This window comes from Rutidosis leptorrhynchoides, chromosome 4, assembly GCF_046630445.1.
Source record: "Rutidosis leptorrhynchoides isolate AG116_Rl617_1_P2 chromosome 4, CSIRO_AGI_Rlap_v1, whole genome shotgun sequence".
NCBI classification, from domain to species: domain Eukaryota; kingdom Viridiplantae; phylum Streptophyta; class Magnoliopsida; order Asterales; family Asteraceae; genus Rutidosis; species Rutidosis leptorrhynchoides.
Genome location: NC_092336.1, coordinates 60,943,956 through 60,962,967, shown reverse-complemented (window position 1 = coordinate 60,962,967; position 19,012 = coordinate 60,943,956). Strand labels below are relative to the sequence as shown.

The 19,012-nt window shown below is 33.7% G+C and overlaps 1 protein-coding gene across 1 annotated transcript; it reads left to right on the top strand.

The window, feature by feature from the left end:
* The first annotated feature begins 4,926 nt into the window (after nt 1-4,926).
* LOC139839639 (monodehydroascorbate reductase, chloroplastic/mitochondrial) lies at nt 4,927-11,784 on the top strand. Its single transcript, XM_071829761.1, has 14 exons — nt 4,927-5,095; nt 5,196-5,367; nt 5,617-5,716; nt 6,018-6,095; nt 6,408-6,479; nt 6,882-7,000; nt 7,238-7,322; nt 7,436-7,525; nt 7,669-7,770; nt 7,867-7,956; nt 10,508-10,591; nt 10,715-10,786; nt 10,885-11,286; nt 11,405-11,784. Exons 1-13 carry the CDS (start codon nt 5,086-5,088, stop codon nt 11,284-11,286), a joined length of 1,476 nt encoding a protein of 491 aa, XP_071685862.1. The 5' UTR covers nt 4,927-5,085; the 3' UTR covers nt 11,405-11,784.
* Nucleotides 11,785-19,012: the final 7,228 nt, after the last annotated feature.

The following is a 19,012-nucleotide window of genomic DNA, read 5'->3' as shown; positions in this document are numbered from 1 at the left end:
TTCACTGATTCTTTTAAGGTAAGGTTTGTATCATTTCGTGATTTAATCTTTGAGAAATTAAGAATTTTGTGTTAGTTTTTATAAAGTGTGTATTTTGGGTCAAAGTGGTTAGATTTGATGTTGTTTGAGTCCAAATCTTGTGGGTTTATGTTTCTTAATGTTTAGTGTCTTCGATTTGGTGAGTTTTGAGGTTAAAAACGAGCTCTAGATCGAGAATTGGTGAGTTTGGTGAGAAACCCGTCACTTTGGTAGCTGATGCTGCAGATGAACTACCATCGGCCGATGGTCTCTGACCACCGACCGATGGTGTGTGACGATCGGTCGATGGACTAGACGATCGACTGATGGTGGAAGTCCTTCGACCAACGGTTGTAATTTTAACGATCGGTCGATAGTGTGATCGATCGACCGATGGTATAGTGACGATCGGCCGATAGTCTCTGACAATCGACCGATGGTCTATGCAGTAGAAATTTTTACTAAGTGTTGATTTTTAGCCGTTATGCTGCCCGTTTTTATTTTGATGATTTTGATGTAAATTTTGAAAGTGCACAAGTGTTAAGCAAAAATTTTTAGCGGATACTTTTTCTGACAAAAATTTTAGTATTGTGCTCTTTTGTGCTATCGGATAGAAACTAACTTGTGTATATGTATTTCTCAGGAGAAAAGGAGAAAGAGAAGGTTCAGTGATTAGATAGCTGAACACCTTCTCGTTTGCTGGTATTTGGTGAGTGGGACTAACTGAAGAATATAGTATATAGAAGCATGTTATATTATGATTGTCATGCTTGTTAGATATACTTATTGTTGTGGTTAGTTAGTTCTTGTGATGACTGCATGTTGGTCGATGCTTGTCTGCTGGAGCCCAGTGCGTCCCTATTGTGTGGTGGCCTCGGTAGGAGAGATCAACCTGCGGGTTGGGTTCCTCATGTGGTGGCCTAGACAGCCGTGGTGTATATATATGTGAATGACGCGTCCGTCGCGTGTGGATTATGTATATACATACGGTGGTGGAGGAACTTCTGGTAAGCCCCAGTCGGATCAGCTGGTGATTAATGGTTTGGCCAAGCCGCCAGAGTCTCTGTAGACGGCACTTGGGTGATGTTTGTGTGTTAGACTATTGAGACATGATTAGTATAACACTTATGTATGCTATGGCCTGTAGTTAGTCGTACTCACTTAGCTTCGTGCTAATTCCCCTCTATCTCCTCCCTGCAGGTTGTTAGCTTTTGTAGATAGTGCTTTTGGGAGAAGACGGGCATGATGATGTTATGTTTGACAGAGTTAACTCTGATGTGGTCTTTTATATTTTGTAATCACAAGTGACGTGACACTGGTTGTCTTAGCAATAGTTAATGTTTATTTTGTAATTAATAAATCAATGCTTCCGCCACGTTTAAAAAAAATAATAATAGCGGTGTCACACATATTCAAACTTTGATTCAATTTCTATAACTATAACAATCTTATTTCGAGTGGAAATCTTACTTGAACTTGTTTTCGTGTCATGATTCTGCTTCAAGAACTTTCAAGCCATCCAAAGATCCTTTGAAGCTCAAGTTATTTTTTCATCATTTTCAGTAGGTTTACCTACTAAACTTGAGATAGTAATGATGTTCATAACATCATTCGATTCATATATATAAAACTACCTTATTCGAAGGTTTAAACTTGTAATCACTAGAACATAGTTTAGTTAATTCTAAACTTGTTCGCAAACAAAAGTTAATCCTTCTAACTTGACTTTTTAAAATCGACTAAACACATGTTCTATATCTATATGATATGCTAACTTAATGATTTAAAATCTGAAAACACGAAAAAACACCGTAAAACCGGATATACGCCATCGTAGTAACACCGCGAGCTGTTTTGGGTTTGATAATTAAAAACTATGATAAAATTTGATTTAAAAGTTGTTCTTCTGGGAAAATGATTTTTCTTATGAACATGAAACTATATCCAAAAATCATGGTTAAACTCAAAGTGGAAGTATGTTTTTCAAAATGGTCATCAAGACGTCGTTCTTTCGAGTGAAAGGACTACCTCTTACAAAAATGACTTGTAACTTATATTTCCGACTATAAACCTATACTTTTTCTGTTTAGATTCATAAAATAGAGTTCAATATGAAACCATAGCAATTTGATTCACTCAAAACGGATTTAAAACGAAGAAGTTATGGGTAAAAAGAATAATGGTCAATAACTTATTTGGTCTTATCTAAGTAACACATTGTGTAACATGTCCAAGTATGACTTAACATTGATGTCTTTACACACTTAATGTTTGATATAGAAAGACATCAACCAATTAATCTCTACTTAGTCTTAAAATGAATATGACTTGTGATTAATTGAAACTAGGAAGTTAATGACATGTTGACTAGTCTTTAGGATTGAACCAAATGCATTAATGAACCTAACTAAGTCTTGACCAAACTGAGATTACCCAAAATGTCAATCAAGACACTTCTCCAAGAATGTTGGGTTTACCACATTTGGAGTGTTATGTCATTTTCACTCAATAAGACCAAATCTCACACACTTAAATGCATATAGTACTTGTATAGGATATTGGGTTTCTTTTGCAAGTGTTAGATGGAGTAAAGATTCCAAAATGTGGTGTTTAAATTCGAGTCAAACGGTTATACAACAAATACATATTTTGGACTGGGGTACGCACGGTCGAACCACAGTCGACCGTGTGACAACGGCTAATTTTTGAATCTCACTATAAATAGCAAGCATTGAAGAGAATTTGAAGTTGACCCTCTTGTATATTTCAAAGGCTTATTTCCAGAGATCACAAGGGCTTTAATTACCACTCAAATGTGATCAAGAAAGAGAAGATTCCATGATCTTATAGATATAGAATTTGGTTGTTGTAAACTTACTAATCAAAATTGTTTATCTTGTGAGTTTACTTAGTGTGATGTATGTCCTAGTATTGTCTTAGGATCATCATTGCAAATTGTATGAGTCTTGTAACTTCAATTAGTAGAAGCATAGGCTAGCTTAGTGATCTACTTCCTTAAAGGGACTTAGAAAGTTGATTAATCTTATTTGAAGATTAATACTTGTCCAAGTTGAAGACAAGTTGAGCTAGGTTGGAGTTGGTCTTTCAAAAGGATAGAAAGATTAGGTTTGTTGTCTACCAAAGAAGTTGAAGACTTGTAAATCGGATCTCCACCGGGTTTGGAAAAGTGCTTAGTGAAGCAAGAAATCCCGATTAGTGTAATCGCCTAATCGGGGAGTGGATTAAGGTGGATTAGTTAACATCCACCCGAACCACTATAAATCCTTGTGTTTATGTTCTTTACATTACTTTGCTTATCATATTGAACATATACACCACACACATCAAGTTTGAGTTGAATTGATTGATCATAGTTAATCAAATTTGGTGATCAATCGAAAAAGTGTTAAAAACGTATTAAGTAACCATCTACCCCCCTCTAGTTACTTACAGATGCAATTGTAGAGGAAGAACGAACACGATCGGCAATGGAAGTCATTAAATTATTTAAACTTAATTTAGCCGATATCGCCGATCCGAAAGAAAGGAAATCCGCTTTAAGGTTCAAGAAAAAGATGGCCGAGAAATACAAAGATTATATCGAGCTTTCAAGTGACGACGAGTAATTTATATTTTATTATGAACATACGTTTTAAGTTCTAGGAATTTAATAAAGTAATTGTATTCGGATTTTTAAATTATGGTAATTTTTAATTTTTAGGACTTTAATAAATTGTAATGGTTTGCTTTTTATTAATTTAAGTGTGTTTTTATAAATTTTTATTATTTAAATATGTATTATTTTTTGTAAAAAAACAAACAAGTTAAAAAAATAAATCAAACTAAATGAAAAATAAATTAAAATAGTGGAACCAATTTAACTCATTACACAACCATCACGCTCACCACTACAAACTTCATCACGCCATCACATTTGCCAAATCAGCACTATACCCCACAAAAACACTCCATCACGCTCCATCACCCCGTCACCACTCACCACTACAAATGGTCTAAGGTCAAATTTTTATGTCAAATATTGGTGAAGAGATGTGATAAAATTTGATTGAAAATGGAGTTAGAAAAATTAATTAATTAAATAAATATATTCAATACTAATTTCTGATTGGCCAGTGAAAATGTCAATCACCTGTCAAATATTCGACTGGCTCATTTATGTAACTCTGACGCTCCGTTAATGGTGGTGTAATGAAAATTATGCTTAGACCACTCCCTATGGTTCCATTACCCGCTCATTACCCGTAGTTACCCGTCATTACCCGTAACTAACTATAGGCACGGCTTAGTTACCCGCGTTAGTTACCCGCACTCACCATCAATTTAACGGAAGTATAAATCTTAGTTATAGGAATTGTGGGTCCCAGTGACTTTTTATTATTGAACTTGCTGCTTTATTGCTTGTACGTTGTACATTAAGAGGAGTATTGTTTTAGCCATGATATGAAGTGTTTAGTTATGAGTTAGTTATAGGATATTGGTGTTGATGTGGTGCTGACGTGGAAGGTTAAGAGGATGAATAGTTTAGTTACGATAAGGCCACTCCCTATCGTAACTAAACTATTCATCCTCTTAACCTTCCACATCAGCGCCACATTAACACCAGTATCTTATAACTAACTCATAACTAAACATTCCCTATCATGGCTAAAACAATACTCCTCTTAATATACAATGTACAAGCAATAAAGCATCAAGTCCAACTATAAAAAGCCACAAGGACTCACAATTCCTATAACTAACCTAAACACTTCCATTAAATACATGGTGAAAGCGGTTAACTAACGCGTGTAACTAAGCCCTGCCTATGATTTATTACGGGTAATGAAACCATAGGGAGGAGTGGTTTAAGGAGTAACCTTACTTGTCTGATTGGCGGAAACCAACACACATACGTCCTTTACCAGCATCAAACGACTACAACTGTCCTTTCAACCCAACCTAGAGCCAAATTCGTTATCATCATATTTTAATTATTGGATTAGTAGCTTAATTAATTAATATTTTATTTGTATTATATACACAGATCATACCACTCTCATCTTCATTATGCCATCAGGTTTGACCTTAAAGTCTCTCTATAGAAGCACAATTTCATACACTTGTTGATCATAAACCCTAATTGTCATCGTTGATCAAATTCATACTTTTTTTTAAAGCTGCTATCATTAGACGATCAATGGCGAGCATATCGAGTTCGATATCGATTAAGCACGGGATTTCACTTTGGTGTCCTCAATCACAATCGCTCAATCGTCACCACCATTCTTCCAGAAGCTTCCACAAGAGAAACTTTGTGGTTTCTGCATCATTTGCCAATCAGAATAGAGAGTGAGTTTAGTTTATTTATTTATACTATTTTCTATATGTATTTAACTTAATTTGTAGTGCCATGTATTGACACACACACACACACTAGCAATAACTGGAAGTTTGATGATGCTTGTTGCAATTGATATTTGAGTAAAGTTAATACATGTTAAAATACTTTCCTCTTTTGTATGTTATTTTTATAGATAGATATTTTGATTTAATGATTGATTGAGATTTAAGGTTTTTTTTTTTGGGAAATGAAATTAGGTTTGTGATAGTTGGAGGTGGAAATGCTGCAGGATATGCAGCTAGGACGTTCGTTGAACATGGAATGGCTGATGGAAAGCTATGTATTGTTTCTAAAGAGGTACAGTTTTTTATTCAGTAATCAATTATGTTTTAGGATTCGGGGTTTAAGGATGTCAAATGGAGAAACCTGGAGTAAGAATTAAGGTTTATTAATATTAGTGAAGCTTAATGGTTGCATATTAAGGATTCAACTTCGTCACAGAATAATATTGATGTAGCTCTTAAAAACCATAATGAGTAGAAATATATATGATGCTCATAGATACAAGTTTGTCTAATGCAAGTGGGTAGTGATTATAGTTTGTTGTTAATTGAATTGATCGGTTACTAACATAAGGATTACTATGCTATCAATGCAGGCATTTGCTCCATATGAGCGCCCAGCTTTGACGAAAGGTTATTTATTTCCTTTAGACAAAAAGCCAGCTCGTTTACCGGTAAGTTAGTTTGCTCAATCTGATACCCTTATCCCATATTGCCACTGAATAAATCCTTGATTATTTAACTGCTATTATATACTTGGTTCACCATGTCTGGATATCATTAAACTGTGTGGTTGAACTAAAATGGCATTGCAAATAGTAATGTTGTTAATGGTTTTGGGTTGCATATGATCGTGTTAACTAGGCTTGAGTACCCATTTTGGGTGGCAATGCCGTTTTCAGAAAACTGTACTGATGAACTAATATGGCATTGCAAATAGTAGCGTTGTAAATGATTTTTACATTGCATTTAATCATTTAAATTAGGGGTTTCACACCTGTGTCGGCTCAGGAGGTGAGAGGCAGACTCCGGATTGGTACAAGGAGAAAGGAATAGAGGTACTTTATTTTGACTCTATATCTTGATGCAGATAAATAGATATCTTGATATGATACATACACTAGTGCATGTTTGACTATACTGTCTGCACGAAATACTCATGTATCTTATTTAATCCTGTGATTATGCTGCTATAAAATTTGTTTTTGAATTGACTTATTCTTACATAAAGACTTGTCTGCCTTCTGGTTTCCGCCGCTACTTAAAAATTTTCTATTCGTGTTGACCCTAAACACTAAACTATTGGTTTAGACGATGAATGGCCTACAAGTACGATTCCAGTGGTTTAAAGGAAGGCTAAAATTGTTCAGTTCCTTCCACTTGGTCAATGGTCATTGGTCTATAACTGTGATTTATTAGTCTGAAAGGTATATATACTCAACTACAAAATTTCAATGCAGATGCTTTATGAAGATCCAGTGACTGCGATTGATGCAGAGAAGCAAACATTGACTACAAACTCAGGAAAATTGCTAACATATGGATCCCTCATTATTGCAACGGGGTGCTCTGCGTCTAGGCAAGTTTTAGGAAGACAATGCATACTACCGCATAGCTCTTTGCTATATGTTCCTGTGAAAGTTAAAAAAATATTGCATATTTTACTCACAGTAAATCACTGTTCCTTTTGTATTCTTGAAAACTGCTAGTTACTGTTAATATATAAGAATATAAGGCCATTACGTCTTCATCTTGAACTTTCAAGTATCCATAAAAATAAGGTACAACATTTGGACTTATCTTCTATTTGATTCAGATTCCCGGAGACAATTGGTGGGAACTTACGTGGTGTTCATTATATACGAGATGTGGCTGATGCTGATTCATTAATATCATCACTGGTAATCGTTTCTTGTTCCGTTCCTAGGTGGATTTGTTTGCAAATAATTCTCCTGTATACAACGCGATTCTATTAAAATATTTAGTGATTTATTCTGATTGAAATATTATTTAGGGGGAAGCGCATAAAGTAGTGGTGGTTGGTGGTGGCTATATAGGCATGGAAGTTGCAGCCGCTACTGTTGCATGGAACCTTGACACAACTGTAAGGATTTACTCAAATATTGTCCGTTGGCCCAAACGATTTCTGCCCACTTAAATATAACGTTGCAAGTGTACACTTATTTAAATTAGAATCATAAGGGTGCATTGCTTGGCTAACTTGATCGACTTATTGTTCAACCACAGGTCATATTTCCTGAAAATCATCTTTTGCCAAGGCTGTTCACTCCTTCACTGGCTCAGAAATACGAAGAACTATACCAAGATAATGGTGTTAAGTTTATAAAGGTTCTGTCTCACTCTAGTCAATACTCAAGAATATCCCACACACAAAAACACACATGTTACTATATTTTATTTATTAACATGAATTTCCATTAACAGGGTGCCTCTATAAAAAGCTTGGAAGCTGGTCCTGATGGAAATGTTGCTGCTGTTAAACTTGGAGATGGTTCTACCATTGAAGCTGATTTGGTAAAATTATGATCACTTTTTGCGTACTTCTATTTAATTAAACTTTGTTATTGTTTTTAGACAAAATTACACGGTTGGTCCCTGAAACAACCCAACCCGTATTCCATACGATAATTTTTTTTTTTATTATAATACACATTTACGCGCCAATTAAATATGCAAACCATTCCACAAGTTCCATTTAGACGTACAACCATTTAAATGTTTACAAAAGGCACGAAGGCCATTAATTAAGTTTAATACAAGTTTGACCTACTACAATGATAGTTTATAGTCCAAAGGACACTCGAGCATAGTTTGGGGCTAAACTACCCAAAACGTTAGGCCACTTCAAAAGCTATCCCAAAAGCACCCCCTGTCAACACAAACGGGAGACCACTAATCCGACCGTATGCCCTTACCCTTGTCCAAGCCGGAACCTATAAAATGGTAAACAACGAGAGGGTAAGCAAGGCTTAGTGAGTGCAACAATTATACATACATATATATAACCTATCCATTTGCAATCACAATACCAAATACCTCATACGAACTTGTAACTCAAAAAGCATGTCATCATACCCGTAACACCAACAAGTCGTACATTATCACACCACTTCATTAGCATATACTCAACTCAACATATATATATATATAATATGCTAAACAAATCAACAATCTCAATATGGTTAACCAATAACGCTATGGTGCTACCGGCTCGTGGTTCACACCATACGCTTTTGAGTCATACTCGTTTATAGTGCTACCGGCTGGTGGTTCACACTCGATGCTACCGGCTCATGGTTCACATCTTAGTTTATAGTGCTACCGGCTCGTGGTTCACACTCGATGCTACCGGCTCGTGGTTCACATCTTAGTTTATAGTGCTACCGGCTCGTGGTTTACACTCCATCCCACACATGTTATGGCACTACCGGCACGTGGTTCATACCATAACATTCACAAATAAACACGCCATATACATGAACGCATAATTATTCCACTCACCTTGTCACAAGGATGATGATTTAGCACTTCCGAGCTTCAACGCAATGTACCTAAATCATTAAGTGCACATTCAATTTCACAACTAGTGGGATTAACCACAATACTCCCACTTGAGCATTTAATGACCCAATTTGCATTAAATGACTCAACTACTCACAACCGCCCATAAATGGCCAAGCCTCGACTTTAATCACTAAGACTAGTGAATTAAAGTCTATTAACTTCAATTAACACAAAACTTAGGGTAATCCATACCCATTTCATCTAATTAGGTCAACTAGTACATTTTGACCCATTTTATAATACTTAGACTCACAATCAAGTCAAATTTACCCATTAACACTTCTTTCATAATTCTTAAAGTGCATTAGTGACTAACAACACCAATTGACACTTACAACCTCAAATTACATGGCCAAAACCCTAGATTGTGGCTATTAGGGTTTCATTACAACAACATAACCCAAACTCACCCATTTTACCCTCAAATGGGTCATACAAATCTCTAGTAACCAAAACCCTAGCCAATAACCAATTAAAACTTAAATCATAAGGTTAGAACTTACCGAGACTATCAACGCGTAGCTAGAGACACAAGGAACAACTTTAAATCTTGCTCCAAGGTTTGATTCACAATTCTTCAACTCCAAATCTTAAATTTAATCTAAATGGGTTTTGTGTTTTGGGAGAGAAAATGGAGAGAAAAGAGAAAAAGAAATGGATTAAATGAATATGTGGTGGAGAGTTAATGCTCCCATCAGATCCACATGTCAATTTACCATTTTGCCCCTTAAAACCCCTTAAAATGAGCTAAGTCCGACACCAGTCCAGCAGAACTGTCGCGGCGCGGACTTAATCGTCGCGGCGCGACACATAAAGGGAAAATAGACCCTTCTTAACCCAATCTCTGATCCAAATTTGCTTGATATGCCGCTGCGCGGACCCAATTGTCGCGGCGCGGCCTAAGGCGGTTTCTGAACAGTTCGACCAACTTAAACAATTTTCGATTTTAATTAATTTGTACAATCCAAACCCGCTTCCTATATTCACCTAGCCTTCAACAATAGTCTCACAAGACTTAACGCTAACCAAACCCATGATTAAACTTATACATGCACACATTATCAAGTATATATATATATATATATATATATATATATATATATATATATATATATATATATATATATTCATACATTTACGCATAAGCTAACGAGTTATAAACGTACAAATGATTTAGTAAGTACCTTTCGATACGTACGGGAAAACGGGATGTTACAGTCCCTAAAGTTTGTCCAAAATTGCACGTATGGGCCTAAAGTTATTTTTTGAAATGCATGTCCCTGATGTGCGTCACACATGAGGTCACTTAACGGAGCTTGACTAACATCCGTCAGAGTCAAGGACCAACCACGCAACATTTGCAAACATTAGGGGCATTCACGTCAAAAATAAAACTTCAGGCTCATTCGTGCAATCTCAGACAAACTTTAGGGACTAACCGTGTAATATTGTATTGCTTTTACAAAATTAAAAGGCTTTCTCATCTTTCCAAAATTTGCAGGTTGTTATTGGTATTGGCGCAAAACCTGCTGTTAGTCCTTTTGATAAGGCTGTTAAATTAAATACAACTGTTGGTGGAATAGAGGTGAGTACAATCACCCTTTTTTTTAAATGATCTTTTGTTTTGAAACCTAGACATGTGTTATTAAATCTGCAAATTATAACTGAAAATGAAATGATGATTTACTTATATCTCTGAAACATATAGGTTGACGGCATGTTCCGAAGCAATGTACCCGGAATTTTTGCTGTTGGTGATGTGGCAGCGTTCCCTCTAAAAGTATGCTTTACTTGGAATTGATCAACTACTAACCCTACATTAGTAGCGTCTTATATTGATTGATAAATTAAAATTATATATGTTTTTATGATGTACAGATGTACAATAGGATTTCGCGTGTAGAACATGTGGATCATGCTCGTGGTTCAGCTCATCATTGTGTGAAAGCATTACTAACTGCACAAACTCATAATTATGACTATCTTCCATACTTCTATTCAAGAGTTTTCGAATATGAAGGAAGTTCAAGGAAAGTATGGTGGCAATTTTTCGGGGATAATGTGGGTGAAGCAATTCAAATTGGGAATTTTGATCCTAAGATTGCCACCTTTTGGTTGGACTCGGGTAAATTGAAGGGTGTTCTTCTTGAAAGTGGTACTCCAGAGGAGCTTCAATTGCTGCCTAAACTTGCTAGGACTCAACCTTCTATTGACAAAGTCAAACTTCAAAGTGCTACTTCGGTTGAGGAAGCCCTTGAAATTGCCAGAGCTTCGTTATAGGTTAGAACTTATCTTGTTTGGTTATGCTTCTGAACCAATTATTTGATTTGTTTTCGTACCAACTCGCCATAAATTTTCTTTTTTCTTCTTCCTATTAACCAATATACTTTGATAACAGAGGAAGTTAAACACGGCATAATATACGTATACGGAAAAGCTAGAGGATGGATCATGATTAATCTACCTTGAGGACATACAAGATGTAATGCAGAAGGTTTAAGCATCTTGTCAGCTTCATTGTTTGAAAGCTTATGTGTGAATTTCCTCTTTTAGCCTCTGTGGAAGATCATTCATCAACTTAGCCATTTTAATACATCAGCCTACTCTCTGGTTGATGGGCTTGGATTGTTTTTTGATGATAAAGTTACAGACTTGATGGCTGTACATTAATTTTTGCACTTACTGCATCAAAATAATTAGTTAAACAATCCTTTTACTTTATTAAAGAAGTGTTTTACTTGAGTTATATGTGTTGTTTATTGTTTTAACATGGTATGCTTGATACGCAGGATCATTTAACCCATGTACTTTTGTGCTATGTGGTTGACTGGTGGCTGTTTTATCCATCTGAAGTTCCAACAAGTATAATTTTATTATGTACATAATGTTCCTATTTTGAGTCCCCTTTTGTCAATCTCTTGGACCATCTTTGATGATGGTTGAAGAATGTGTGCTGTCACAGAACAAATGTGTAAGCACTGATTATTTTATTTCTTTGCGAAAAAACAGAAATTTAAATTAAACAGAATTGAAGATCAAATACGTTACGTGTAGACACTGATTAAGCTAGCCTCCTCGTTAATCCTTTATGAGTTACTCTTCGTGCCGGACAAAGTGTCCGCTTTAGACTAAGTTTTATAATTCTTCACTGACTTTAATCTCTACTAATAAAATAACATCCATGTTCACTAAAATCTCTATTTGATTGCAAAAAAATGAACACTTATAATGGAACAAAATTGAAATGTGAACATTTATAATGAAGCGAGATATGCTCAGTATGTTAGATACCGGGGTTGGAAAACCTTCGTGCCTGAAACGGTGATGACTCCGGATTGATCTTTGAATCGTGTGAACACTTTCCTAATCGAATATTTCGACCCTATTAGCCACGGGTTACACGAAGTTTCGATTGGGATAAGACAAAGACAAGATTGTCGTCTTGGCTAAAAGATAACAATCAAACAATTGCAGAGATGTATCTTCTAATTGTTTGAAATTGAAAGTGTGTAAAAGGATCAAAAATTCTGGAACTTTTTTCAAATGCACAAAGGGTGTATTTATAATGGGTCAAAAGGTTTCTTGAAAAGCCACAACTTTTGATTCACACCCATTAGTGACTTGGTAGTTAACATTAATGTATTTAGACTTAAAATGGTCTAAAAACATGTAAAAACCGCAATTAAAATGCCTTGGAACAACCCCAAAACGTTTGGGGTTCGAATGTGCCTTTTGGGTTGAAAAGTGTGACGATCGCTCCAAATCCATATGGACGAACACGTCATTCATTGATTTCATTGCGAGGTATTTGACCTCTATGTGATACATTTTGTAACATTGTATTCGTTTGAAAAGGTATTTCATAAATGAATATATAAATTCCAGGTTTTTAACATCTGATGATTCCTACGTATAGACAATCACTATTTAAATGGTTTACAATAATACATCTGTTGACAATACAGTCAAAATAAGATACATGGTAATGGTTTGGTGAATGCAAGTTTCTTGTATATAGCATGTATGACTCCAAGCACATATCTTGTATCACGTATAAGCAAACAGCGGAAGACTTCTAGAATCCTGAGAATAAACATGCTTCAAGTGTCAACACAAAGGTTGGTGAGTTTATAGTTTTAATATTACACATAATCCGTATATCAATGTGGATTACAAAAGTTCAGTTGTTTTATTCAAAACGTTTATCAATAGGTTTTACATAAAAGGTGGATAACAAGATTTCAGTTGTTTCATCCGAAACATTTATCAATCGGTTCTACAAAATTGAGCACCCTGGTAACTAAACTTTAACGTTTATATAATTTGTACCCTTTGTATAATCATCTTAATAATACACGCAAACCAACGTGTACGCTTCTCAAATAGCATACGTCCGTTAAAAGGCTAGTGCTCTAGCTCGAACGGGGATATCAAGCCCTATGGATCCATATACTACTACTCGCGCCCACCAGTTCTTATAACTGGCAGTTACTAGTTACCAAAGCTAAGGGATTTTCGGTTCAAACTCAGTGTAGAATTTAGTATGTACTTGTATCCATTGCGTTTAAAATAAAGTGCATGTATTCTCAGCCCAAAAAATATAGATTGCAAAAGCAATTAAAAAGGGAGCAAATGAAACTCACGCATATAAATATTGTATATCGGTTAATAAAGCATTTGCATGTATTCTCAGCCCAAAAATGTAGGTTGCAAAAGCAATTAAAAAGGGAGCAAATGAAACTCACGCATATAAATATTGTATATCGGTTAATAAAGCATTTGCATGTATTCTCAGCCCAAAAATGTAGGGAGTAAAAGGGATCATATGAAACTCACTGTTTAATATTGATATACAATATTGTAGGAAAGCACGTAGACGCATCGGAGATGATAAACACGAGGTTTGATTCACAAAAATACCCCCGAACATTACCCATAATTTTCTTGGCAATAACCCATAATTTTCTTAGCTCTAGCTCGCTTGGAAACCATTTTGAAAGTGACAAGCTCATAACCTCGTCGTAGTATTTTATGTATAATACTAATTAATAATAATAATAATAAGATTATTAATAATATTAATCTTAATAATAATAATAATAATAATAATAATAAAATAAATACGGAGTAATATGTATGTGTGTGTGTGTTAATGTGTCGAGCAAAATGCCATTTTATAGCATCAGGCCAGACTTTTGCCTCCATGCGATCGCATGGATTTATAGGCTTGTGGCCATGCGATCGCATGGCCTCAGATTCCAGCTCACAAATTTTTGTTTTCTTGTTTGTCGACATAATATTAAATTAATATAAATATAATATATATAATTTATATAATTAATTATATATTATATTAAATTCACGTGCATAGTTGACTTGTAATTTTTGTTCCGATAAGTCGTACGTCATCACTCGACTTATGTCCCGGTTCCGGTTTTTCGAATGTCCTTTCGTACCTTTAGAACACTTGCATTTTACGTTTCGTGTCACGTACCTTTGTTAAAATATAGCCTTAAATTATTCATAAACTATACCACTCATAGTATAACTTAAACTTTCAAATGTTTTGGTCATTTACTTCTATAAATCATCGTCTCGCTATTTGTTAATATATATATAATATATACATTTTCATTTTGAAATAGTGTTTTACTGTTTTATTCATAAACTTACCAACCTTTTGGTTGACACTTTAAAGCATGTTTATTCTCAGGTATGAAAGAAATCTTCCGCTATGCATTAGCTTATTCTAGAGATATTACTTGGAGTCATTCATGACATATTTCAAAAGACGCTGCATTCGAGTCGTTGAGTTTATCAAGATTATTATTAAGTCGTTGATAGTTTGATATATTATGAAATGGAATGCATGCCTGTCAACTTTCGATGTAATGAAAGTTTGTTTTTTAAAAACGAATGCAATGTTTGTAAAATGTATCATATAGAGGTCAAGTACCTCGCGATGTAATCAACTATTGTGAATCGTTTAAAATCGATATGGACTTCGTTCAGATGGATTAGGACGGGTCATGAAAGTCACTATACTGTATTTTGTAGTAAAAATACATATGACGACATTGAACAACTGAACAATGCAGGGTTGGCCTCGGATTCACAAACCTATATCATATATATATATATATATATATATATATATATATATATATATATATATATATATATATATATATATATATATATATATATATATATATTAACACACATACTTCTAATCGTACAAATTTATATATATATATGTACATTTATTAGTTAGATCATTCCTATATTAATAACTTATACGTTTCATATATTCTTTTTATATATATAAAATAATTAAAAATATTACTTTTGTTATGTTAGGTGTATTAAATATAACTTTGTGTATATATGTATATATATCATTTGCTTGTTAAAATTATAATGATATTAAAATAATACTAGTAATGATAAAAATAATATTAATGATAATAGAGTTAAAAATTATACTTGTAATATTAATGATAAAAATGATAACCTAAATAAAAAAGATACTTTTAATAAAAATGTTAATTTTGATAATAATGAGTACTAATAATAATAACTATAAAAATAATGATCTTACTAATAATAATAATAATAATAATGATACTAATATTTATATTTTTAATATTTGTAATGACATAATAATAATAATAATAATAATAATAATAATAATAATAATAATAATAATAATAATACTACTACCTCACATGAAAAGGGCTCCAAAAAAAATAACTGCCTTTGCCCCGGGCTCGAACTCATGAGCTCTCGCTAATCAAACCCACTCACCACCACTGCTCCGCTGGTTACTATCTTGAAGTAATTTCGCATGTTTAATAATTTAACATGTAATCAACGGTTTGTTTTTCTTATTTATCTTAAAACCCGAATCATCCTTATTCATCATCATCATCTTAAATCCTTCGTCTATTAACACATCGCGTTTCATTTTCATAATTATAATCATTAATCATAACTTATAATCATAAATCATTAATCCATAATTATAAATTATAATCCATAATCATACATCATAATCATTATCATTATTCGATAATTTAATCATGAGATCATAACCTTATCATCATATCATCGAATCCACCATCATCTAAACCTACATCCTCTCGATTTTCACCAATACAAACATGACTCTTTCAACTATCGTTTTCATCTATCAGTGTTCTTCGATGTTTAATGGAAACAAAACACAATCTGTAGTGAGCCTTGCATTAAACGACCCATTGATACTAAAAAAGATAATTTACGGCCCACTTGAGCAAAGTAACTCCCTATCCCATAATTCATGGGGCCTAACCAATTTGTGTGACCACTATGGTCTGCCATAACCTTCCACTTAGTTCTACTTTATATGCATTTTGACAAAATGAGATGTATCAAATTAATCCTATTTAATTATGTTGTCCAAAGTCTAAACGGTATCCCTATTCAAACCATTTCATCGTTTCATCTTTTATGTTTCCTCATCTTCATCGTTACTCATCAAAAGAAAAGAATACACATCACGTTTTTACCTCCCAACATAAACAGTTAGTATATGTTATCGTAAAAAAATGTTGTTACGCAGGAACAAGAAGAAGAAAAGAAAAAAAAAATGGCATAGTTTAACAGTGGAAGGTGACTAGTTGTGACCGTGGGTTTGTGATGGTGGGGTGGCTGTAAACAGAGACAGGATCACAGATGTAGCAGCTGGGTTTTGTGATCATATGTTCGATTCAAAATAGAAATGGATACAGTTAAGTAGTAGCAACATGGATGGTTGTTTTGGGTTCGATTTAAAATGGAAATAGCTGTAGCAGTAGTAACAATAACACAACAATGGGGTTTGGTTGATGGTCGATCAAAGAAAACCGATAACAAATAGCAAAGATGATGATGGTTGTTGTAGTGGTTGTTCATGGTGTGATGGCTTAATTTGTAATGGGTTTAGGGTGGCGATTTTAGTAGGGAAACAGAAAAGAAAGACGTGTAGTGACAGAAATCAAGGTTTTTAGTTGAATGTTAAACAACATAAAACGTAACAAAACAATTGTTTTAGTTAGTGATCGAGAATCGACTAACCCAGAATAGTGAAGGAATATCAGTTAGAACAAATGGATCGATTAGAGCTAGGAGGTGATCCGGGTGGTTTGATGAATCAAGGTGATGTTTGATGGTAATACTTCAAGTGAACCGATATTCATAGTTTGTAATGATGTGGAGTCTTCGAACAGTTGCAACAATAAACATAGAAGATATGTTCTTTGTGCTGGGTTTTATCTAGCAGGAATAACAAGGAACGAATTAGTTTGGTGGCGGGGTTCGGGTGGTGTTCTATGATCAAAGATGGTGATTGAGTGATCGGGTAGCAGCTCTAGTATGAGCTTCGGTTAGAAATAGCAAGGATAGCAATTAAAAGTTAATTAAAATGGGTGATAGATGGATGGTGTGTGGTATTCTATGGTGAATGCAGAAATTAGATATATGAGAAAGAGAGTAATAGAGGATAGTGATTAGGTGGTAGTGATTGATCTAAACATGTATCAATATAAATATATATTCGATGAATTCAATTTTGGAGAAAACAAAATAATAACAGTAGCCTTAAATCAATTATCTTGAATAGTGCAGCAGCCATTCAATTGGCATATAGTTACCGACAGTTTCCACGGGTGTGTCCATTGCTAAACAGTTACGGATAATTTAATTCAGAAAAATCCCATATTTTAAAATTAAGTCCATTTATTTATTTCAGTCATTACCTGATTGAAACCTGATCAAAAAGATTCGATAATTATTTATTTTCTGTTCCAATTTATATGTACGGAGTACAAAAACTTATATTGAAAAAAGTAAAAAAAAAAATATTTATCAAAACTATTATCTTTTTAATCAAATTTTTGGACCAATTTATATTTTAAAACTTCATATATATATATTAGATCTATTTTTAAAATAATTAAACGTCAACTGAAAGTTACAGACATTTACCATTTAAGCTCAAAATTAATTATATTTAATATACACTATGTGTATATATATATATATATATATATATATATATATATATATATATATATATATATATATACATACATATATATGAATAGTTTTAAATAACAAAATTTTACTACGCAAATAAATATATATTAAATAATTAAATTAAATATAACAATATATATATACAAGAAATATACATATATTATATATAAAATAATAGTTTTTATTTTTATAACAATAAATGTATATAATAGTTTATTAATATTTATGTTATTATATATATTATACATATATTTATATATACACATATTTATATATATCCACCTATTTACAAGCAATGGTTCGTGAATCATCGAGAACAGTCGAAGGTCAATTGAATATATGAACATCGTTCCAAAATTTTCTTGACTCAACATTACATACTTTGCTTATCGTATCGAAATCATATAAAGATTAAGTTTAAATTTAGTCAGAAATTTTCGGGTCGTCACATCCACACCAGATGGTTTCTCGAATCCTTGGTGGAGCAAATGCGGGACTCTGGAGAAATGATGAAGCTTTAGCGCCACCCAACGGCCGCACAAGCTCTCCCTTCATAAAAAATTATAAAATAATTACTCACTACAGAGTAATAATTAGTCCAGAAGTTGCTAAGATAGTTAAAACTTTGTTTATGTTGCAATTTAAGTACAGTAAAGATAATCATTAATAATGACATAATGTACATTATACTGCGTAAAAAGTTCATAAAATTAGCAACAAATTTGGTACTTTGGCAATTGTTTACTACTAAAAAACATGTAACGGTAATTATTATTATTATTATTATGCAAATCTATTGAAATGAAATGATGACTTACCTTAAGTTTAGCCCTTTCACATATTAGAGTAAGAGATGCATCGATGACTCGACTCTGGCCTTTCTCTATCAAGTTTTTACGAACATTATTTAATGTGCGCATATAATGAGGTCCTCTTCTACCAATCTTCA

Bases quoted from the DNA above. Each gene is read 5' to 3' on its own strand.
- LOC139839639 (XM_071829761.1), top strand. The intron at 5,717-6,017 runs GTACAGTTTTTT...CTATCAATGCAG, and splicing joins TATGTATTGTTTCTAAAGAG to GCATTTGCTCCATATGAGCG. The intron at 10,787-10,884 runs GTATGCTTTACT...TATGATGTACAG, and splicing joins TGGCAGCGTTCCCTCTAAAA to ATGTACAATAGGATTTCGCG.